Source organism: Erpetoichthys calabaricus, chromosome 4, assembly GCF_900747795.2.
Source record: "Erpetoichthys calabaricus chromosome 4, fErpCal1.3, whole genome shotgun sequence".
NCBI classification, from domain to species: domain Eukaryota; kingdom Metazoa; phylum Chordata; class Cladistia; order Polypteriformes; family Polypteridae; genus Erpetoichthys; species Erpetoichthys calabaricus.
The window spans coordinates 47907386-47932585 of record NC_041397.2 but is presented as its reverse complement, the minus strand read 5'-3'; the positions used below and the strand labels follow the sequence as shown (position 1 = coordinate 47932585).

At 36.0% G+C, this 25200-nt stretch overlaps 1 protein-coding gene across 2 annotated transcripts in view; it reads left to right on the top strand.

Annotated features, from left to right (window-relative positions):
- pola1 (polymerase (DNA directed), alpha 1) overlaps nt 1-25200 on the top strand; it is a 452854-nt gene that overhangs the window by 253469 nt on the left and 174185 nt on the right. For both annotated transcript variants that reach the window (XM_028799416.2, XM_028799415.2), the window contains exon 33: nt 5528-5709. In XM_028799416.2, the coding sequence (XP_028655249.1) occupies nt 5528-5709 (182 nt within the window). The remainder of the gene's footprint in view (nt 1-5527; nt 5710-25200) is intronic.

Here is a 25200-nt window from a genome sequence, read left to right as displayed (position 1 = left end):
CCTAGCTTCTGTATATAAATAGGCAATAATATCTGATAGTCACATTTGCAATCTCTTATATTTTTTTTCAGTATATGAAAGGTAATTTCATTATTTCACAAAAATATTACCTATTGTCACTGGTTTGATGACGTACACATGTGCTTCAGTGAGAGAGAATATTGTAATCACTCATGGGTGGGGGGGTTTGAGTGCAAGAGATGAAGGAATGGATTAACCACTTTACGCCAACTGACGGTGAGGTGGCCCTAAAAAGGACTTTCTGGTTACTCCAGGAGCCACTTTCACCACATTGCCACATGGTACTCTCCCAGCTGATTAATCCTTTTGCCCTCTCGTGCAGGATGCCCAGCTCCACCTTGGTCCACTCATTTGAGGTCAGATGCCCCTCTTACTTCTAGCCCACCCAATGGACTCTAGCAGCTGGGAGATGCATCCAAAGCGCCCTGTAAGTGTTGTGTCTGTGCAAAACCTGCCACGACTCACGGTGCTCCTATTATGCTTGTTTCTCCAGGCAGTGTAGAGCTGCCATTTCAGCCTCACAGCGCCAGGGTCTGAACTCAACCATGTTGTCCTTAGTTCTTTTATCACCATGTCTTTGGTGAGAACAAATCATCGTACATTAAAAAAGTCAAAAGTTATTTTGTGATGCTTCAGACTGTTCTATCATATTCTTCCCTTTTAAATTTTTTTTTTTTTTTTTTTTATCATGCTCGTGCTAAACATACCATGGAAGCTGCAATGTGCAGATTGCTTTGCTCTTTCAAAAATCTAAGTATTTGTAATTAGTTCACTTCACATTTATTAATATTTGTACAAGGTGCTCTTTTCACTACACTGCCAATTGGTATAAATCTTGCTCTGTAGGCTATGTAAAATAACACAGAATGTAATGGATGAAAAGTAAGCTCCATTTAGGAAAAGATAATCCTCTGATATAAATGTTCATCTGTTTGTTTTTAAAATCCATGGTTGAACATAACTGTTGAAAAAATAGATTTGCAGAGGCAAAAGTAGGATTATAATCAGAGTATATCTTGGTGCTGAATGCTTGTGGTGGTTATTGTAATTCCACCCATGACGGATGCTTTCTTACCTCGAGACAAATAGTTCCAAGAATCAGTGATAAAATAATTATTTCTAGTTTCCTTTCATTATCACAAGGATGCCTCATAAAAGCAGAAGGCATATTTTCTTAAATCTACTCCTTTGTTACTTCAAAGTGGATGTATTTGGGAAGTTTTAAGGCTTTTTCATTCATCTATTGACCTGTGCACACTTTAGCCTCATTGTAAACTGCAAGAACAGAGAAAATATTTATATAAAACGTTTCACTTTAGAGCACAATTTTATGTGGTACATTAAAATATAACATGATTGTGAAGAAATAAATTCAAATTGAAAAACATCCAACTTTTCCTTTAAGGTTACCTTAGTCAAATCATTATAATCAAGTGAAAATTAATCAATTATTTCTAAACAATTAAAAAATCAGAATTATACACACACAAATGATACAACTGGCCTCTTTCTGTTGGTTTCTTTCTGTTTCTTTGTCTGCCATATTGGAATGATCAAGATCCACTTGTAATCCCATACAAAGCACATGGTGCCTATGTCCTCACAGGTGGCGCAGTGGTAGTGCTGCTGCTTTGCAGTATGGAGACTGTGGATGATTGTGGGTTCGCTTCCCAGTTCCTCCCTGTGTGGATAGCGCTTTGAGTACTGAGAAAAGCGCTATATAAATGTAATGAATTATTATTATTAATTATTATGTAATTGAGAATGTGAAGCAGTATTGGATTTTGGTGCTTCTAGACTTGTAGTTACATAATTAAACAAGAAATTAGCATCTATGGTTATGCTTAATGTCACACACAAAAATCTAGGTAACCACTTTTTGTTACCTGGCTAGACGATGAGACTTCTTTGCTAGTAAAATGTCAGACACATAAAAAGAATATGTCAGACGCATTTAGGGGTACATTTAGGATAAACTTCAGTGACTAAGCTCACTTTACAAATGAAAATCAGCGTTTAAAGCTTTACTGTTATGGAGCTTATGCATAAAATGGCATAATCTGTGAACTGGTCATAAAAGCTCACTGTTGGATTGTGATATCTGAGCTTGACATGCCCATTGTAAAACTAACCAAGAAATTTGCCAATTGGGCATATGCAACACGTAGAGTGATGCACGTTTCAGGTAGTACATCTTATTTACTAATTGTTATCATACAAGGTTGCTGGTTTAGCTGCCATCACAGACTCACTTTATAACCCTAATTAAATCATGTTATCTGCTTGTTTTCAAACCATGTATAAATACATATGTAAATTGTTATATACCTTTAAACAGTCCCTGGGCTAGTGCTTACTATAGAAGGATTCTACATCAAATCAAAGTAATTATAATACACTTCAGTTGGACTGATTGTAAATGGTAAAAATAGTGAGTCGCAAAAAAACTATACAGTGTATAATTTCTGTTAATCAAATCAGTCACTTGTGTATAATGCACCTTTCTATTTAACTGTTATTTTTATATAATATTTTATGTTATCAACTTTTTTTTTTTTCTAGCCTATGACTCCAAATATTCTAGGAGCTTTTGTAACATGCATTGCCTCACAACAGTATCTGCAGGAATATGATATTGTTTTGTGTAAAAAAACATACACTATTAGTGTAAGTTTGTATAAAACATAATCTAAATTTGACAATGTAAATGTTTGATATCAAAAACCATTTTGAAAGAATGTTATACGAAATAGAAATTTAAGTCTTGTTGCGGTTTGCTTATTATGTGGTTAAAATCATAAATGCAGTTTTTATAATAGAAACATTTAAACAGTATGCATGTAGTAATGCAGCCCATGTTCAAGAACATGTGGCTAAAAAGGTAAACACAATAAAACAATTGAATTAATAATTAGTTGTTTTTACAGTATATATAAATTGTGTATACTAATTTATAATTATAGTGATATATTTCCAATTTAGAGACTCTTAAAGTATTGCAGATGAAATGTTCAAAGTGAATCATAATTTCAGCACACAGTCATTACCCCCAGTTTAGGTATTTTAAATACCTTGAAAATTTATTTCCACTTACTGTGGTACAGTACACCACCGCAAAGTCGCGGTTCAGAGTTTGCAGCCTCAGTCATTCACTGATTTTTCCTTAGAACCCATCTAATAATTGTTAGCGGAAACCGCAAATATCCTCTGCAATTTTTATGGCTTTTTTCGTGGCAATACTGCACTGTAGAGAGAACAGGAAGCAACTGTAGAGGAAAACGCGGCTTGGGATGATGAAAGTAGCCAGTAGAATTTGAAACTACAACTCCCAGCAGTCCCTACAGTGGCTCTGATTGGTCTTCTGCTGAGGATGCTGGGGCTGTTGGGGTCAAAGGATGTCAGCGCGGCTTTTAAAAGGGGGCCAGTGACCAAAAACAAAAAAAAAGTTTTTGTCTGTTGGGTTACCTGTACTTATTCGTTTTGTCCTGGATCGTTTCGTGGTTGGTGTCTGGATTGTCTGCCGTCTCCCTGTGTACATGAGCACTGTAAGTGGATTCATGGCCATCCTGCAAAGAAAGGAGCGGTCCTGAACCCGTCCACCCGTCTTCACCATTTCAAGAACTACCGGTAGGACTATCTATTTTCATCATTACATTTCATCCGTTGTCATTTTTCATTAATGTTTTTCACGATTTACTGTGTGTGTTTTGTTTGTGTTTTCTTGTATTTAATGTGTAATCGCCGTAAGGGGAACAGGGGTGGTATCGTTGTTTTCATTTATTTCATTTGTTTTAATTACATTCTTTATTTGCTGTTTGTTTACCGGTTTGCTTTGTTTTTGTCTCTGTTTGTGAGTGCGTGCGGGTCAGGCCAAGTCTGGAATCTCCACCATGAAAATACATAAATCACATCTTCTCGACAGTGTGAATCTAAGCAGCACTGGACCGCTACAGCGTTATTCATTTCTCCTTGCTGCTGATTGACTGTGATGCATCTCCTGCTGAGTGTTCTTGTTTTCCGTTTTGTTCCTCTTAACCCTTAAACCGCCACAACCGGCTATAGTCGTTTTCCAGTTCCATTTCCAAGCACGCAGGAGCTGATCAGGCAGTGCCGTACATTCATCGAGCAGTCAGCTCATGACCACTGCCAGCCCCTTGTGAGCAGGGAGGCTGAACACACCACTAGAAGACACGGACGCTCCTCAAAAACCCCCTCTTAAAAAACGCTGATAAACTACTTTCAAATTGCTCCCTTACTTGCTGGGCTTACTTGTGGCTGCTCTGTCACGTGATATGCTTCTTGCGTGACGCTACGCATACTTAAAAGCCTGAACAGCACCTATCCTTTTAGGATGATCACTTTGTTTCTTTCTTCTCCCCCTGAATTCCTCTGCTTCTGTTTGGGGTCCCGCTCCCGTTGTGCTCCCTTATGATGATTGTCTATTCTTTAATAGAGAACTAACTGCATACTGAGCTTGTTTTACTTCTGAAAGAGACATGTTTTTTTGAAGTGTTTGAATAAAGTTCCTGTCTCTACAATCTCCTGTGTTTCTGAGCAATTCTGTGACCTAAGCGTGACACCCTGCAACCTCACTGTCCCTGGGATTGAGCTGGTGCACTAGACTAGCCTGCAAGCAGCGCTTACCTTTGTGTGCTTGAGTGCAGCCAGTTCAAGCGCAGTTGGCTTGGTGATTTACTGAATTTCATCAATGGCGTCAGTTGCACCTTGTACATATTATTCCAGTAGTTTTTTTAAATAGTTTTTACAGTTCATTGGTAGTGTGTAAAATGATCAGTGTTGCAGTAATTGTGATGCTGTTTGCATAAAAAAAAAATACGTGTTCCATTAAAATTTCACATTTTCTTTGTGAATTGTGACGTTTACTTAAAAAGTGCAGCAAAAAAGTATTTGGCGTTCAGGGATGCATTAACCCCCAAGTATGTGGCAGTTTAAGAGTTAAAGCCCCAAGACGCCGCTGAAACGCCCTGCACCTTCTAAGGCTTCTAGCAATGAACACGCGCTTGCATGAATTATAGTACATATAGAGGTAACATTGGTATTTTACATTCTAACACTGCGGGTGACATATCAGTACAGTACTGTATAGTGTGCAGGTTTACCTTTACATTCTTTTTTTTTTTTTTTTTTTTTTTTTTTTTTTTTGGTAATGTATTAAGCTGAGTTTGAAATTAAAGTGTTTTGGGGGTATTTTTAGGGTTTAAACTATAGAAATAGGCATTTTTTTTAACAACATCCAAAATTCACGGTTTTTCTCAATTCGCAGTTGCTCTAGAAACGTAACCCCCGCGAATTTTGGAGGTGTACTGTATAAGAATTCATTTGGTATATAGTACAACTGTTTGTATAGTTATGTATAAGTTAAATAAATTTCAGTTTGTGGAGTGTTGTAGAATTGATCATTGACTTGACAATATATGCAGTGATATTTTTTGTAATGTTTGATACAAGCTTGAGAGTGGTAATATGTTATTTATTTATAATTTAGGCTTGGACCCATCTCAGTTTCGCTCCCATCAACAATACCAGAGAGATGAAGAAAATGAGGCTCTGCTTGGTGTTCCTGCTCAGCTAACTGATGAAGAAAAATATCGTGACTGTGAAAGATTCAAGTTTATCTGTTCCCAGTGCAAAACAGAGAACATTTATGACAATGTGTTTGATGGCTCTGTAAGTAGGCTGATTTCTTTAATTACTGCTACAGACAAGCATTAGAGGAAAGTCTTGTGCTAGTAAAAATTTCTAATAGTTTTGCTAAGACAAGCAAATGTTTTTTTTTTTTTGTTTTTTTTTTTACATTTATCTATAATATCTGAAGTCCTGCAGTGGGTTGGTACCCGGCCCGGGATTGGTTCCTGCCTTGTGCCCTGTGTTGGCTGGGATTGGCTCCAGCAGACCCCCGTGACCCTGTGTTCGGATTCAGCGGGTTGGAAAATGGATGGATGGATATAATATCTGAAACTACTATTTTTCAAACTGCTATAAAATTGTGGATTTTCTTATGTTGTTTTACAGTATAATTTGTAGTCTTTAAGATTAGTGTACATGTTAAGTAGGTTGTGGTGTTCTTTGATTACAGGGTATATGTACATCTTAAAGATTAAGTATAGTACACATCAGTGGTATAGGCTTTAATGGGGCACTAAAGTATACAAATATTTGTGTATTTAATAGTGTTAGTTTATTCTAATTCATATTCCTTTCCATTGTTTTGGTCATATTTTCAATGCAGAAAACTAAACAAAAAAAATGGCTTCATACGTTAACACTAGAATCTCTGAAGCCTACGAAAAAATTCATAATCCTGGCCCAACTTGAATCCCTTTGCACCTCTCCATCAGTGTCTTTTGTGTTGTAAATGTGTCCATCAGCACAAGCAGCAATCAGCCTGTTGTCCCATCCCCCGCATTGACGGAGCTCAACTTGGGAAAAGAGTTCTCCCAGCTCAAGCCAAGGCTCCTTATCTGCTTGTGAGGTTCCTGGAGCTGTATAGGGTAAATAATACAGTTTGTTATTTGGAATACATGCATTTCATGTGTGTTCCGTGTCTACAAAGATCTGGGTAAGTATAGGATGAAAGGAAATGCTAGACAAGAAATACTGAACACATGCCTAAATCAGAAACTTTATACTCTTCACATCATTATTTGTAAAACATGGAAAATGTGTGAAGACTTTAGTTCAAATATCAAATAAGCACATGTGCTTTTATTCAAGAATATAACCAAAGGGAAAAAAAAAGCATTTGATGATCATGTTGTTGTCAAGGAGTTAAAAACCAGATTCATATTTGTATTCAAGCACTCAAAATTCAAAATGAATGTGTGTGTGTGTATGTGTATATATATATATATATATATATATATATATATATATATATATATATATATATATATATATATATATATATATATAATATACACAAACACACACACACAAATGGTGTGAATCCTTGATACATGACATATTTGTCCCATGTGAAGGTAATAGAAAAGAATTGTCAGACCTTGCTGAATAATGTATCTCAGCTCTGTATCTTCAGCTGTATTTAGAGATTTGCAGTTAGATATAATCTATTTTGCAATAAACAACAGTAATTTAAGTGTGATCCGGCTCACAGGAGCCTCATTGTTGAGTACCTGAGTGGCTGAACCATGTAACACCTGGCTGCAGCAGATAGATGGCCATTTCTGGAGGGTGGGACTGGACCTCGTGTCTGTCTGGGGGGGTTGAATGGATTGTGTTGCCAACAAGGACCCCACGCTTTTTCATCATGTGAAGAGTATGGCAATGCACTGTACCAGTGCGTGTTTCTCAATCATAGCTGACCTGGACTAAGTTTGCAAGTATTGACAATTTTGTAGATTGATCTGTCCTGAATAGTTTTAAATCAACAACTATCATAAATTTTGTCTTTTCTGTTAGTGTTTATGTTAATGTTTAATTTTAATGCTTAGATCAGGAATTCTAAAACGTTTGGTCAAGAACCCACAAAATATTGTTGTACCATCTGGTCAATGACCCCACTAATGGTATAGCCAATTCTACAAAGCAGAGCTTGATCTTGTCATGGTTACCATTAACACCATGACTTTATGTAATGGTAGAGCTATTGATCAAAGCAAATACTTAACCATGGTAGACTTTTGCCATATGTGTGATCAAATGTCATGATAGCATGGCCAGGGGTTTTCAACCTTTTTCTTGGCATAATACCTCCAGGAACTGAAATATTTTGATTTATCCCTATTTACTTTCAGTCTTTTTCTAATTTTTAAGTTCTGAACTCTTACCAGGCATAACTACAAGTGGAATTTCTTAACTGCCACTCTCCCCTAATATTGCATTTGAGCATTTCAAAGTGATTACAGATAGAATTTTTCTGCGGTTGTGTAAGTCTTTTTGAATTTCTTGTGCTAGTGCAAACCTTTCCAGATCAGAAGAAGTAGGATAACATGTTACATATTGCATCAGGTCAAAAAAGAGGAAAATAAAGTCATTTGTGAAGGTGGTGTATCTTTATGGTCATTACTGTCAGGTTTCCAGTTTTGGTAAATTTATGTATGTTTTTGCTTCTAACTTCAGCTTACTCCTGTATTTATTTTTGAAGAAAGTATAAGGGTTACCAAGCACTGGCTCCTCTGATAGAAGCAGTAGTTTTATGCTGAGGATTAATATTAATAAGCATAAAATTATATGCTGGATATGTGTATTTTCTAAATTAATAATTGTTAAATTTCATCTTTTGTTTTTCATTTGTATGTTTATTTGCCTTAATCTGTCCATCTCACAGCAAGAACAGAGGGAGACTGAGTATGGACTTCTTCATCCTTCTCCTACATCTATAATGCGATTCACTTTATATTACATATAGTTTCTTCAGAGAGAAGGCAAGGAGGATTGCTGCGCACTGATATACAGATACTTTTTTCAGGGGCCACTTTGAAAACCTGCATGCACTACTGCGTGCAAGCTCATAGAAAGTGGAACATCCGTTGTGAAAAAGTGCCAGTACGAACCAGTATGTATACATTAACTGCCACTTAACATATAAGAAATCGGTGGTTAACGTGGTTTAAAATTGAAATTGATATATTTTTTTGAAATAATGTCAACCACCCTGGGGCTGCAGTCACCAGTTTCAAAAGCATTGGCAAAGGGGTGTTGATTAACATGTGTATGGAAAAATAATCAAATGTATTACCTTTAACAGCCCTAATATATATGTGTGTGTGTGTATATACAGTATGTATGTATAAGCAAATATGTTTATGCAGCATACAGAAAGGAAAATGTAAAAAGAGACACGTTATGTACGGTAATATTTATTTTCTTAACATATTTGTTGTGGGATACTGTCCACTCTTCTCCAAGTGTGATTAGTTTTGCTGTGAGCCCAAGGAGTATTAAAAAATTCTTTCAAATGTAGTGTGCCTTCCTAGACGTAACTGGTTTGTTACAACGGAATCATCCAGTGTTTTTTTTTTTCTTTTCTTTTTTCATTATTATTATTTATTTATTTTTATTTTTGGTTTTTTTTTTTAGAGATTTTTGTAGGAAAACTGATGTATCTACTATGTAACAATTACCATAAGTAATATACTCCATTCTATAAAGTGCCGTGTTTCAGGTCTCAAATACGCAAGAAGTTGAGCAGATTTATGACAAACTGTGTCTCATAAAACGGTACAGTCAGCTAATACCTCTGTAATGTGTCCAGCTCACCTGCACTATCGATTGCATCCTTGCTGAATAAATACTATGCAGTGATTGTAAAACTTTCTGAGTAACCCTTGTATAATATTGATAGCTGCAATCTTAGGTCTCTGTTCTGTTTTGTTTTGTTTTTTTTTGTGGTCTTTTTTTTGAGAGCATCATATATTAAAAAGAAACTTAGAATGATGCTTATTCTTGAAAAGAGTGTGCCAAGTGTATTCTGTGTATTATCACGTCTGTTTATTGGAGGTTTTTATTTCTTTTTTGATGGACATTTGGGGGAAAAATATTTCATTGAAGTATACTTGCTCTAATAAGCCTTGACTTAGGCTTAAAGGAAGCGGCATTGAACATTAAGGTGTATTTCAAGTGTACTTATAAATTATGTTTTTATATAACAATGAATTACAATGTTGTGTTTAATGTTTTAAAAGCACCTTTGTTTTTAATTCATACAAATTAGTTATATTTTTAATTTTCTGTTTACTTCACTAGAGTTCTAATGGGTTTATACAAAAAAACAAAGTTGTGATAAAAAATATGAATCTATTGTTCTTATCATATACATACTTTTGCTGTCTACCATACAAAGTTGAAATTGAGTTGGTTGGAATTTGTCTTCAGGGTCTGTCACTTGGCTAACCAAAAAGAATGTTTACATGCTACATACCCCTAGTAACTTGGAAGAAGAGCTGCCTTTAAATGCCCTGAATGTTTAGAAATTTTTATTCCCTAGGTTAACTCTGGCAAATGTTAAAGGACAATTTTATCAATTTCACAAACCATCTTAAGCAACTTGATGGTGCACCAAGGGAAGGCTTTCGTTTCTTAACAGTTCATCACCTCCTTCCAATCAGCCAGTTATGGGTAATAAAGTCATATCAAACATTTTATATGGTTTTAAAGCCCTTTACCAGTGAGTTTGATTGTGCTCAACATGATTGCCATTATTACATATTTTTTGGGATTGCCTTAGGGAAGTGTTGAAGGTAGTTTTTTTTTTTTTTTTTTTTGGTGTGCACAGTTGTTATGACAAGATCTTTGTGTCATTAAGAAAAGTGTTATGAGGACTGTATCTATCCAGTTTAAACCTTAATTTTAAAGGTGGAGTTTTTGATGATTGAAAGAAGAAAGGAGAAATTACGCCATTAGCTTGTGGAGAGTCAGCGGGTGCTTTTGAAAAGTGAGTTGATTTAACGATAGTTATTTCCCAGTACAATAAGATAGAACTGTAAGACTTCATAGGTTGCTGACCGAGAGCCATCTGGTATTCACCTCAGCAGATAATCAGAATACGTGCACATACAATATTTTGTAGAATAATATTGATAAACCACAAAACTCTGAACGGTTTGGAGGAGGAAATATTTATGAACAAGTTTACTGTTGTGATGCCACTAGATGGATTACAGTAGACACTTTGCTTAGATATATTATTGACTAGTGTGTTTGAGAACTGAGGGTATGTAATTGGTGTATTTATGAGACAGACAAAAATGTTTACACTTATTTTCACCAGAGACGAAAAGTTATTTTTTTAAATCTTCTATCTTATGGTTCTTATCATTCTGTCCTTTCCAAAGATTTTCTTTCCCATGCAAGTTTTTAAGATGGCCCTCTCTGGAAGCTACAGTAATCTTAATATTTGATCCTTTTAGAAGCTTGTAACAGTTTCTTGGTTCATTTGAGTGTGGAGATGTATTTCCAATATTATGTGGTTATTAAAACCTGAAAAAAAAAATCTGAATTAGTGTAAGCTTCCCTAATGTGGGATTTTCATAAGATACGTAATGATTTGCTTCATGAGTACATAATATTCAAGAATAGTTGCATCAGATAGTTTAAATATTAAAATGTGTTTCAATTTAAATGTTTAATGTTATACTGTATATTCTCAAGTAATAGAAATTTGTAATTTCCCACCCTTTTATAGAGATCTATAGAGGGCTAGATCCCTAGTGAAGGACCAAAAATAACAACGTATTTGTAATCGCTAACCTTAAAATAGTCTAAAATTATACCCCACGTGCTTCTGTTTGAAATGTATCATTTGTATCCTTCTGGGAGGGGCTCTTAGAGGGCTAGGACCACCAGCAAAGACTCAAATATCAAAAATATCATGTTCGTGATCAGCAACATTGAAAAACTATAAAATGACACTCCACATGCCTATATTACTGAACACCGTTTTAAAGTTTTGTTTTCATCCATTATATCTCATTAGTGGGTAAATCCCATGGGGTCAGTTTATGTTGCATGTACAACTTCAAGTTATTCTGATCATTTTTGCTGCAGACATCTATTGATTTACTGTTTATCTTAAAGATGTAATTTCCTGCATGAAATATGGCCCAAAAATGGTTTATAAGGGAGGGTGTTTTTTTTTTTTTTTATCTAAAGTGCGAAAAGTAGGGGGCAACCCCGAAAAGCTTCATTTTGCTCTAGACGTTCCCCCTCTCTTGTCAGAGGACCAGGACTTTGCTAAGTGTGGCTTGCCTCACTTCCAGAGGCACTATAGGGGTGGGTAGGGGTTGAATTTTGCTTTGACTTATTAAATTTGACTTGACTATATGGAGTGTTACCTGTTTCTAATTAAAATCAATAAAAATATATAAAAAAAGAAAAGAAATGAGCAAAGGTGGGAGACCATAATAAAATGAAATTAATTTCTGGTTTTCTGCTTCAATTATACAGCGATTGAATTTCAGCCCAGGATTTCTGGTATTATTTGCCTATTATTTGAAGTTCCTATGTAATTTTACTTAATAAAGTTAAAATAGCACTACACGTTCAAGTAAAAAAAAGTTGATTCAATATTGAACTATTTCAGAAATAGAAATGCATAATTACTGTGCGCAATAATGTGACCAATCAACTATAGGCTGCAGTCATTTTAACTTGTCTTACATATATGAATAAATGAGAGACAAATGATAGCTAAATTGATGGTTTTCAATGCAGCACCAAATATAGCCCTGATAAAGTGTTTGCGTTCTTCTTCTGAATGCAGTGGACATGGCTTATCTGTTTTGCTGGCCAGTTGAAAGTAAAATGTATTTAGTTTGTGTTTCAAAACATCCACATTAGGTAGATATTCATGTGTTTCAGCTCGTAGTGCTTTGAAACACAAGCCTGACCACTCTAATGATATGATCTTGATTATGTAAATACTGAGACATGTAGTTAGCAGGGCTATTCAAACAACAAACTTCAATCAGCAAATGCTAAATTTGTGTTGCTTATTGGGATTTTAAAGCCGAAGTGACATTCATCACTATAACAACTACAATTTGACTAACATAGTGAAAATACATGTAACACATATTTGAATGGCATGGAATAGACTTGGATACCATCTCAAGTTATGAGGAGTTAGTGCAGATATTGTCAGTCTAGTTCAATGGCTATTTCTGGTTTAGTACACAGGCTAAACAAAACAGGCAAACACTTACTTGCAGCATAATAAAAATAACACAACAAAGGCTGTTTATAGGAAATCTGAAATAATGGGTTGATCTTAAACTGATAAGATGGATTTCACAGAAGTAGTATTCAAATTGGAACAGATGATAAAAAAGACAGGAAGTTATTTGGAAAATTTGAGCATTAGTGTTTTGTGACATGAAATTAATGTGACTTATCCATTAAATATTATTCACCAGTTAGTGTTACTAAGCAGCTAGTGTCCATATACTGATTCAAACGTAAATCAAACATATATCACAAGAATGACAAAATGTTTTTTTTTAACAAATCTGAATTCAGAAGTATGTTGTTTTCAAAGCAGATTTAAAGATTTTGTAAGTAATCTTGGTATTCACTAATTTACATGGCTCCAATATTTTAATGTTTGAATGTATAGTTTTTAGCATAGCTTTTATGTTTTATTTATTTTTTGGTCACTCAATAGAAAATGTCAGTGAATAAATTTAGTATGTGCATAAGCTGGGATATACAAGACGCATGATGATACTATTATTCTTACAAACACTAAGCTGAAATCACCCCCATTTGCTGTTTCAATGGGGTGAACTTCCCCCTCTTCTACAATGAAATTCAGTTGGGGGCAGGTGCACAGGCACCCCTGACCACCTGCACAATCCTTCTTCTTCCTGAACGTGCCAACTGTTCCACCCTGAGTTATGCTCCATCCAAATATTGGACAGCATAGTTGTGCCACATATGTGTTATCTGTTGGCTTGGGAATTATGATTAGCCTGAATGACACTATTTGTCACCCATTTGTCTATCAAAGCATGAACATGATCTACAGCAGTTGATAGTGGTAACTGTTTCACAGATTCAATAAAATTATGACCAGCTTTCTCCAAAAAAAATCTCTATAATGCACTAGTTTAATAGCTCTGCTTCAGTGACTGGTTTATTGTTTTTAGTCAGTAACCCAATAGCTTGGGGTGAAATATCTTTTGCTTATTCTTCTTCAGTTAGCGAATGGAAGAGTGTGTTTCTGCTATGATAATGGGTTGCTTCCTATGCTGGGCTTCTAATTATAATGTTAGGATTCATTGAAAGTGCTGCTTCTGTAGATAGTGGACCCTCACGTTGTTTTGTTTTTTGATAGTGGCTATTTCATTGCAGATTGAACAGGTGGTGTCATTTCAAAATAATCTTATTCCGAAAAGCAATAAAACAAAGACTAAAAAATCGGCCAAAATTGATAAAACAGGAGTATTGTTAAAAGGTTAAAATTTTAAAAATCACTATGCAAAAAAATTAAAAAGCCAAGTAATTTTGATGTAGAAGAATAGTGGAAACTATAAAAAAAAAAAAAAAGCTGCTGTTATTATTTCTACAATATAATAAAAGCATACATTTGATTTGAGTCTGTAACACCCGGTGTAAATTTTGGCTACTTGTAAAAGTTAGCTGTTGTTTTTTTATTATTCAGTTTTATTCTCAGTGATATTCATGTGGTACAACAAACTTGCCTCTCCCTCTCTGATTTGATGGCATTTATCTCCATTCTTTTCACAAGAGCAGCACTGTGGCTGATACCCATCTGTCACAAATTACTCCTGACACACTCCTCCAACCATGCCACCCTGCCTGCACTCTCTTCTTCACTTCTCTTCCACAATCCCCATTACTCTGTACTGCTGATCCCAAGTATTTAAACTCATCCACCTTCGCCAGCTCTACTCCTTGCATCCTCACCATTCCACTGACCTCCCTCTCATTTACACACATGTATTCTGTCTTGTTCCTATTGACCTTCATTCCTCTCCTCTCTAGAGCATATCTCCACCTCTCCACGTTTTCCTCAACCTGCTCCCCACTGTCGCTACAGATCACAATGTCATCAGCAAACATCATAGTCCACGGGGACTCCTGTCTAATCTCGTCTGTCAACCTGTCCATCACCATTGCAAATAAGAAAGGGCTCAAAGCCAATCCCTGATGTAATCCCACCTCCGTATTGAATGCATCCGTCACTCCTACCGCAGACCTCACCACTGTCACACTTCCCTCGTACATATCCTGTACAACTCTTACATACTTCTCAGCCACTCCTGACTTCTTCATACAATACCACAGCTCCTCTCGAGGCACCCTGTCATATGCTTTCTCCAGGTCCACAAAGACGCAATGCAACTCCTTCTGGCCTTCTCTGTACCTCTCCATCATCATCCTCAGAGCAAACATTGCATCTGTGGTGCTCGCTCTTGGCATGAAACCATACTGCTGCTCACTAATCATCACCTCACTTCTTAATCCTAGCTTCCACTACTCTTCCCATAACTTCATGCTGTGGCTCTTCAATTTTATCCCCCTATAGTTATCACAGTCCTGCACATCCCCCTTATTCTTAAATATTGGCACCATTACACTTCTTCTCCACTCCTCAGGCATCCTCTTACTTTCCAAGACTCCATTAAACAATCTGGTTAAAAACTCCACTGCCATCTCTCCTAAACACCTCCATGCTTCCACAAGTATGTCATCTGGACCAACGGCCTTTCCATTTTTCATCCTATTCACAGCTGTCCTTACTTCCTCCTTGCTAATCCGTTGCACTTCCTGATTCACTATCTCCATATCATCCAATCTCTTCTCTCTCTCATTCCCTTCATTCATCAGTCTCTCAAAGTACTCTTTCCATCTGCTCAACACACTCTCCTCACTTGTGAGTACGTTTCCATCTTTATCCTTTATCACCCTAACCTGCTGTACATCTTTCCCGGCTTGGTCCCTCTGTCTAGCCAATTGTTTACAGGTCCTTTTTTCCCTCCTTAGTGTCCAACCTCTCATTCAACTCATCATACGCCTTTTCTTTAACCTTCGCCACCTCTCTCTTCACCTTGTGCCTTATCTCCTTGTACTCTTTCTGCATCTCTCTGACTATCCCACTTCTTCTTTGCCATCCTCTTCCTCTGTATACTGTCCTGTACTTCCCCATTCCACCACCAGGTTTCCTTTTCCTCCTTCCTCTGTCCAGATGTCGAAGGGTATTCGTATTTACGAAGGGTTAGTTATATGGTTTTTTGTTTTCTTAGCAGTTTTTTCACCTAGCAGCGCACCATATTGCACACCTCAATATTCTTGAGCAACTTATTCTCCGGTTCTGATTCGTCCAACTAATTTACATTTCTCATATATAGGTTACTACCTACAGTATGTCAAATCAGCATCTGGAAGGAATGACAGACTGCTTATAGCTTTGAATTTTGTTTTGTAAATATGTATTATTTTTCAATGAAGTTTACAATACTAGCCATTTCAGTAAGTGCTGCACTTTATAAATGTGAACTGAATTTGTAAAATATAATTGAAGATGTTTGAATCTAGTAGTAAGGCATTTCAGAATGTTTATAAACGTTATAAAAGTTATTTATTAAACAGGTACGGTTGTGCATTTTTTTACATTTCAGCACACCAACACTTTAAAATACATATAAAAAGTCTCAACATTTCTAATCCACACTTTTCATAGTATACAGTTGATTTGACCACATATGTGTTATAGGTATGCCCTAAATAGCATAATATCATTAAAGAGATTACAATTTTATTGAAATTTATGGGCTTCCTAATTAAACATTACATAGTCTTTTATTTGAGGAGCAGTACAATTAAAAAGAGCTATGACATAATAAATCATGTTAACCTTATGATACCCTATGTCCCCCATCTAAGTGTTTTGAAAAAGACAGTCTGCTACATTTAAATGGAATGTTGTCTTTCTTAAACATTTAATTTCTTCTGCCAAACTGCTGACCTTGATCTAAGAAGAGGAAAAAATATAGTGAAGTTAATAACAAATCCATGGGAAAAAAACAAGCAAGTATAGTCTATTAAAGTAATGATAAAAAAGTGAAATTGCCCAAAAACCTTGACAGATAAAGCAGAGTAGGCCTTATCAAAATTAAAAGCAATTATTTCTAGTTAATTTCGGCAAACAACAGATGCCTGGAATGCCTAAGTCACAACAGAGCACTCTTAGGAACAGACTTGGGGAGTGCTCCAATCAGAATAGCTTCGGCTGCATCCTTGACTTTTGCTTCATTAGAGCTGTAAATAAGATTACTTATTGTGTGAGAGTTTGACGATTTACAGATGGGTTCACTGTTCAGAAAATATGCCTTAACTTCATTCGCATCCACCTGGGTCATGCGGTATAAAACAGAAAATAACCCCTTTGCAGAGGAGGATTTAAACTAAACTTAAAGGAGCACAACAAAGCAATTCAAAATACGAAGCACAGTATTTGGACTAATGGCATCACACAAACAGACTATATTCTGGACTCAAGGACTGAAAAATTACAAGCTTAGTCCATTGCTGAACTCACAAAGCAGGATCTTGCAGCTTGAAATTTAACAGCAGCCACTTTTCTGTTGCTTCTCCTGGGGGAAAAAACTGGTTTAGACAGCTATTTTAAAAGAGCAATTTTTACAGCTGACCAATGTCTTATGCCATATGAATATATTTGTTACAGGACAGTATATGGTGCACTATGCATATGAAAAAATGCCATAGAATAATGAAAAATGCTGCCTAAGTGGGTGATTTTTTTTGTTCTAGAACTCATTAAAGCGTCTTGTCATAGTTTAGATTAACTACAGTTTTGTATTTTAATTTTTCCAGTTAATCAGTGCAATTAAGATAATCTTTAAAAATTGTAGAATGTTTGAAGACTATCTACATTTTTCTAGTTATAGTTTTAGTAATATGCAGTCACAGGAATTATATGGATTTACCCAGGCTGGCTAGCTGCTTCTCAGAATTCCCTTAACCATTTCTCTTCATTTTAAAAATTCTTAAGACTAGTTTATCCAATTTCTTCTGTCACCTCTTTATTTTGATCTCTTTTTTGATCCACATATTCTTGTCCTTTTTATGACACAAGGTACATCTTCTGTATACCTTAACTACCTCATTCTGTTTTTACATGTTTTACATTTTATCACTTGTAAACAAATCTTTTCTGTAAACTGTGTGCTGGGTTTTTTGCCTTTTTCAGTTGAGCATTCCACATTCACCTGAGTATTCCTTTCTTAAGCTTTTCTAACTTTGCAATATATTTCACCATCATCTGCTACATATCACTAAAAAAAAAAACTTGGTAAAACCTGACATGTTACTGTTAAAGATATTTTTCCCTCAATTAGTACAAGAGCCTAAAAAAGGCTTTCATATCAGTCCTCGGATACCTCAGTAGTCACCAATGACATTACTGTTATGAGGTAGGTAACCTTGAAATAAATCCATAGTGAAGGCTCACCTTAAACTAAAACTTTCACCTTTTCCATCTTTTCACCTGTGCTCTTCTGTCCACCATTTGTGCTCCATTGTTACTTGATGACATTTCTTGACCTATGTACAGTTCAATTAATTGTATTTCACTAACTTGCACATATTTTTTTCTCAGTCAACTTAATGGGTTTCCACAGGATATGACTGTAATGGATTATCTTAACTTTCTGTCCTACAATGCGTTCTCTGGTCCTTTTGATCTAGAAACTTCCCTTTAGTGGTAATCGAGTTATTCCATCATTTTAACTTGAAGGTTTTCAGTAGAATTCATCATTATTTTACACCTTTCTGGGTAGGTCTACTGTGTGAATTTCCCATTGGGATTAATAAAGTATCTATCTATCTATCTATCTATCTATCTATCTATCTATCTATCTAATGTCTCATCTACATATTTGCAACTGCAAATAACATCTTATTTTCTAATGACCATTGTCATTTGTTCTCTTTGTACATTTTTTAGTTGATCTTAATACAGTAAGTTACAATTTTTCCTTTGCTATTATTCAGTCAGTTTACACCCATTACATCCTGTCTTTCTTTGACCGGTGTGGCAGACGCATGGGGCTCTTGGAGCCATGGACTGCAGCACTTCCGCCACACCAGGAAGTGCTGCAAGAAGATCATCAAGGAGCACCTGGAGCAGATACGGGTACAATATAAAAGGGGCCGAATCACTCCATTCTGGGAGCGGTAGTCGGGAGGTGGAGGACAGAGCTTACAAAGGGAGGAGTAGAGGTGGCAGAAGAGAGAAGAGGAGACAGAAAGGAAAAAGAAAGAAGGGATTGAGTTATTGTTGGTGATTTGAGCACTGTGTAAGGTGTTGTGTGAGAAAGAGAACAAGAAAATAAAAGCATTGAGTTTCTGTAAGTGTGCCTCTTGTGTCTGTCTGTGCGTTGGGTTGGGTGGCTGGCCTTCCTCCTACAAGTGTGACACCGGCTATTTTGGCATACTGAACTCCTCCTTCCTTCATTATTTACTGTTCACTTCAGCTTTTTGACGTTTTGTGTCATCTCCTTTGCTCCTCTGGCTTATTGTTTTCCTGTCATCTTTTTACTTTAACTTCGTTAATACAGTCTCCTATCCTCTTCTTTTGTCTTCAGGGTATTTTTGTGTAACAGGTTTTACTTAATTTGTCATTGTTCTGGCACTTTTATTTTCCTCATCAAAAGCTTATTCTGTTGTTTTCAGACATAAGCTCATTCCTTGCTAGCAAGTGTTCAATTCATAATAGATTTTTCTAAACTCTTGCTGCCAGTACCACCATAGCAAATTAATTTCTCGCAGTCTCTCTTTTACCTTCTTGGCTTTTATCCACTGTATAGTACATACTTATGGTCAATTTTCCAAAAATTGACCAAAATATAATCTGCTACCAACAGGTACTACAGTGCATGCTCTTCTTCAAGGTGTAGCTTTAACGTCTCTTTTCTACTTCCTTTTACCTCCAAATTTAAATATTATTTCTGTCCTTAAACACATTTTATATAAAAATTCACCTTTCACATTTGGACATTTTTAGGGTCCTTATCATGTGCCTTTTTGATTGTTTGTTTTTTTTTTTTTGTCATGAACGTGCAGCATCTTACCCTAACTGCCTAAAGTGGTAAATGTTTCAGAATATTACAAAGATGAATGAAAACCAAATATTATGTAAGCTATATAACAATAAGAAATCTATATAACACTGTTTTTATAATTCACAAATTTCTCTGTTGAAGTTTTAAACAAAATGATCTTTAGCAGGGCAGGTGGCTGTGCTGCTGACATCCAGGCTATGAATTTATGGGTTACTAGTGTGCAGACAACAGGCTTTAATTTTTATTTTATAGTGTCTTGCCCCTCCTGTGCTCATTCAATGGTGCAGAAAAGTAAGAAACGTGTGATATTACAGTACTTAGTGCTGGGCGTATTTACTTCTCTTTGATGTTTCCATGTGTGTTTTACATTGGGCACACATCCCTCAAAGAGCAGTATTAGTCTAGAATGAAGCCATCACGGTATTTATGCTAACATATTTATGTTGTATGTTCATATTCAGATATGACATGAATGAAGCTGTTGGTGAAGAGTGTCAATTAAAAGTTTTTTTTCTTTGTTTTGTATTTTTTCTGTGCATTTGTAAAATTCCTTTCATTGTTTTCAGATTTCATTTGTAGGAATGTTTAAATTATGTTTATTTATTTTGCCTTAACCCCATGATTTCCCTCTTAAGGCTGCTGGCTTTCTTAAGCCTTAATGTGTGATATTTCAATGTCCAGTATATTGTCTATTTGGTCTAAACTATTTTAAAAGTATCTAATGTTTTAAAATCCCTGTAATAGTCTCTAGCTATACTTTATATAATATACATCTGCATCTGTGTTATCAGTATATACTTAATTGCAATGTTTGTTATTAGAGAAGATTATTCACCTTCCTGACAGTGAATCAATCTTGGAGAAATGTTGACATTTTTTTTGTTATACAGGTTATCTGTCTGGTTTTCGTTCAGAATAAGACTATTGACATTGCAAAAAAATCACATGGACCAAATTTCTTAAGTGTTAATGGACAAAAAAAATTTATAAATGTATTGACCCATGTTTTTCAGGCATGGTGTGTAAACTTTTTTGACAATGATTTTAATTTTCAACTAAATAGTTCAGTAGATATATATACTGTAGACAGGGAGAGCAATTAAGAGTGACTAATGTTGAAAGGATAGATTTGATAAATTTGATAACTACATTATCTTTATATATTGTAATTTAAAAGATGTTTATAGTAAAAAAATGTTGCATATTACAGTGGAATCTAAATTTACCTTCACAACAGCATTGTTTGGTAATATGTTTTTGGACAGTTAACTAGCTACTTAGTCTTCAGATTTATCTTGGTACAGATAATCAGTTTTATGATACCATGTCTTTATCTTTAAGAATGATGACTGTGTTGTCATGTAGTTTCCTATTAAGGCCCTATTTTCCCCTTTATATTCTTTATTGTGTAGACTTGACCAAAATTTCTCAGATCCCTTACATTTGCAATTCTATGGGCAGGTACACTGCTTTATTTGAGCACTCCCTCTTCACATGAAGAGATTTGTTTTTTTTTTTGTGGTCTGAGGGTGTGCTTGGTGCCGATATTTGTCGAAGACTTTGTGCCCAGTATGGAGAAAGTGTTTTGTCGTGAAGAAGTGTGTGTGAATGGATAGAGAAGTTCAAGGAAGGTCGCATAAGTGTCAGCTATGAAGAAGGAGCTGGACGCCAGTCCACATCCACAACTGATGACAACATTGAGTGTGCACATGAAATGATTTTGTAGACGAATGACAGTAGATGATGTGGCAAATCAGCCATGACTATGCCTATGCAATAATCCACAACAGACTTGGGATTCGAAAGATAACTGTGATGACTGTGTTGTGTGTTTTATATATATATATATATATATATATATATATATATATATATATATATATATGGTAATACATTTTATTTTAACTAGTGCCATACAGGACAATAGAATATGGCTTTTAAACCAAGACCATACATCCTTATAATGCTAGATGTGTAATTTCAGGTGATGCAATAACTTGTATTTGCATTCAACTCTTCCTGGTGAGGTCATCATTTGCACAGGCCCAGGCACAGTGCTTTTTCAGGTCATCATTTGGTCTACTTTCATTAGGATGCAACATGGCAGAGAGAGCATGATTTTGCAAGCCTCTCTCATTGTTGTAACTGTATAGCTCCTGACCAACACACCTTCCTGGGCCATTCACCAATGGAATAGCTCAGACACAGTCCCACCACCACAAATAATTTTGTTTGTCAGCATCCTTCAAACAAACCATTAAGAAAGGACATGCAAGTCATTAAGCAATAAAACCTGCCCTCTCTGTCACGGATGTCCAGAAATTCAGTCATAAAACCCAAAATTCATAAAGTTTTGGAGGTAGTGAAAAAAACAATTTGTCCATTCTCCTTGCTCTTTAAACATCATAACAAGTAAAATTCTAATTCTACAAATAAAGACGTGCAAAATATTTATCAGGTTATATGCAACATATAATTCCACCCCAATGCTGTATGGAGTTGTATGTCAGATTTAGTTAACTTTTATAATGAAGGACTTCTTGACATTTTGAATTTGGTAGCCCCACTCAAAACCCGATCAGTTTCATTTACACACACTGCCCCATGGTTTACACCAGCTTTGCACATTTTAAAATCTAAAGGTCGGCAGTTGGAACGGCTGTACAAGAAGACAGGTCTTAATGTTCATAAAGAAATGTATTTTAGCCGTATGCATCACTATAGGGGCAGCATACGGCATGCTAAAGCTGCCTATTTTACTGCCCTAATTTCTTCCAACAAGGGGAACTCTGGAACACTTTTTTCCCTGCTTAGATCGCTAACAAGTCCCCCAGACTCTCTTTCCTTGCACTGCCTTTCTAATGAATTTTGTAACACCTTAAATGACATTTTTTAATGATAAAATCCAGGCAATACATTATAATTTAGGCTCTGTTGCTATTGACTCCACCATTGATGATTTTCCTCCTCCTACTCATTCATTTTCCATGTTTGAGCTTCCTTCCACCTCAGAAATCATGGATCTCATCAATAGCTCTAAGCCTTCAACCTGTCACTTGGATCCAATTCCCACTGTTCTGATCAAAACCTGCCTTCCCTCGCTAGCTCCTCTTGTTGTTTCAATTATTCACTCGTCACTTTCCACCGGAATTGTTCACCAGTCTATGAAAACTGCAGTGATTCACCCCCTACTGAAAAAACCTGGGGTTGACCCTACTGACTTTAATAATTTCCGACCAATTTCTAATCTTCCTTTTATTTCAAAGGTTCTTGAAAAAACTGTGGCTTCCCAACTTCATCAGTATTTATCTGCTAACAGTTTATACGAACCATTCCAGTCAGGCTTCCGACGTTTTCACAGCACTGAGACGGCACTAGTTAAGATCACTAATGATCTTTTAGTGGCTGCAGACTCAGGCCTAATCACAATCCTTGTTCTTCTTGACCTTAGTGCTGCATTTGACACTGTCATTTCACCCTGCTAAAAAGGCTATCTGCACTAGGTATTTCTCACATTCCGTTAACTTGGTTTAAGTCATATCTTACAGACAGAACTCAATTCATTCAGCTGGATACATGTACCTCCACTCCCACTCCTGTAGTATCTGGGGTTCCTCAGGGTTCTGTCCTTGGCCCCCTGCTGTTTATCATTTATCTGCTTCCTTTGGGTGTCATTTTTCGTAAATGGAAGATAAACTTTCATTGTTATGCAGATGACACCCAGTTATATATTTCAACTTCACCATCTGCATCGCTTCCACCATCCTCACTTACTGATTGCCTTGCTGAGATCAAGTCTTGGTTATCTTCTAACTTCTTGCAGTTGAACTCCAATAAAACTGAGGTGCTTCTTATGGGCACGAAATCTGCAATAGCGAAGGCATCAAAGATCTCAGTATTAATAGACAATACTTCTGTTACCTGTACTGATCAGATAAAAAGCCTTGGTGTAATTCTGGACAGCACGTTGTCTTTCCAGTCTCACATCAGTTCTGTTACTCGAGCAGCTTACTTTCACCTGCGAAACATTAATCGCTTGCGTCCATTTTTGTCAAATCACTCTACTGCCATTTTAGTCAACAGTTTGGTCACCTCCCGCCTGGACTATTGCAATTCACTTCTCTTTGGTCTGCCTCAAAAGTTACTACATAAACTTCAACTTGTTCAAAATTCGGCTGCTCGTATAATTACTAAAACACCCTATTCTGATCACATTACACCCGTTATTCAGCAGCTTCATTGGCTGCCAATAAAGTTTAGGGTCAACTACAAAATTTTAGTCCTTACATATAAGGCCATTCATAATCTTGCCCCCACATATCTCTCACAGCTCCTACAAGTCATTAAACCCTCTCGTATGCTCAGATCCTCTTTTTCCATTAACTTAAATAATCCACCAGCACGTCTTGTTACGATGGGATATCGCGCATTTAGCAGATCGGCACCTTCCTTATGGAACTCATTACCTGCTTATCTTAGGAATATGACTACCCTTCACCAATTTCAGGCTGATCTTAAAACTTATCTGTTCAAAATTGCTTATTCATTGTAACTGTTATTGGTGTTTTATCTGATGTTTTATTTGGATTTTAAATTTTCTAGTTATTGAATGTTTATTTTTAACCTGATTGTACAGTGACCTTGAGTTTTTTGAAAGGCGCTTCAAATAAAATGTATTATTATTATTATTATTATTATTATTATTATTATTATGATTTCATGTTCCACTGAAAAACTTTGTTTACAGCAGAGTGACACTGTCTTTGTCCTGTACACGGTCCTTGGTTGTCACTGTTGTAGTATCTGCTGCTTCGTCTTTCTGTTCTTTGCACCACACATTGCAGCTTCACGAGGAAAAGTACAACTCTTTCTTTCTGGCAGAACAGTTTAGGCATTCAGGTTCCTTTCTTGAAGTAGGACTTCTCTTCAGTCTTTCTAAACTGGGTTCAGTCACTTGCATGGAGCTTGACTTGAAAAAGTGAGAATTTATTAGTCTCCTTTGCTACAAACGGGTTGAAAGAAAAGATGCAGCCACACACTTTTTAAAGAGGTTGTGAAGACCGGACTGAGTCCCTGCCTGTTAGATTTCCAGTACCTATTTATGTGTGTGTTCTCTTGTTTGACAGAGTGAGAAGGATTCACTTTGTAGTTACAAGCACTTCACTTTAGAACACTTCAGCATCTCAAAGGTGCATGCTTTTGGTATAAAGGTTGGGAAGGATCAGCTGGCTTTCTGCATCTCTGCACAATTATTTTCAGAGAGGAGGCCTTGTGTGCCACTAAAGGCTTATTAAAATGGGACAGAAACCATTTTGTTGCATGGTTCCATACACATTTCCATAATATTTTTACAATTAACGAATAATCATGATATACAGTAAAGTAAAGCTATTATACAAAAAATATTTTGTGTAATTTATATTTGGATCCTATAAATGAATGTTTTTATTCAGTTTTCCTATTTATTTTATAGAGTTCTATATATACACCCATGAGAATTGCTACTTTTACTTTAAAATAATTAAAAGACCAAATGTTTGTATTTTCTTCTAACAGTGTTGTTGTTTTTGATCTAATATATTTTAACAGA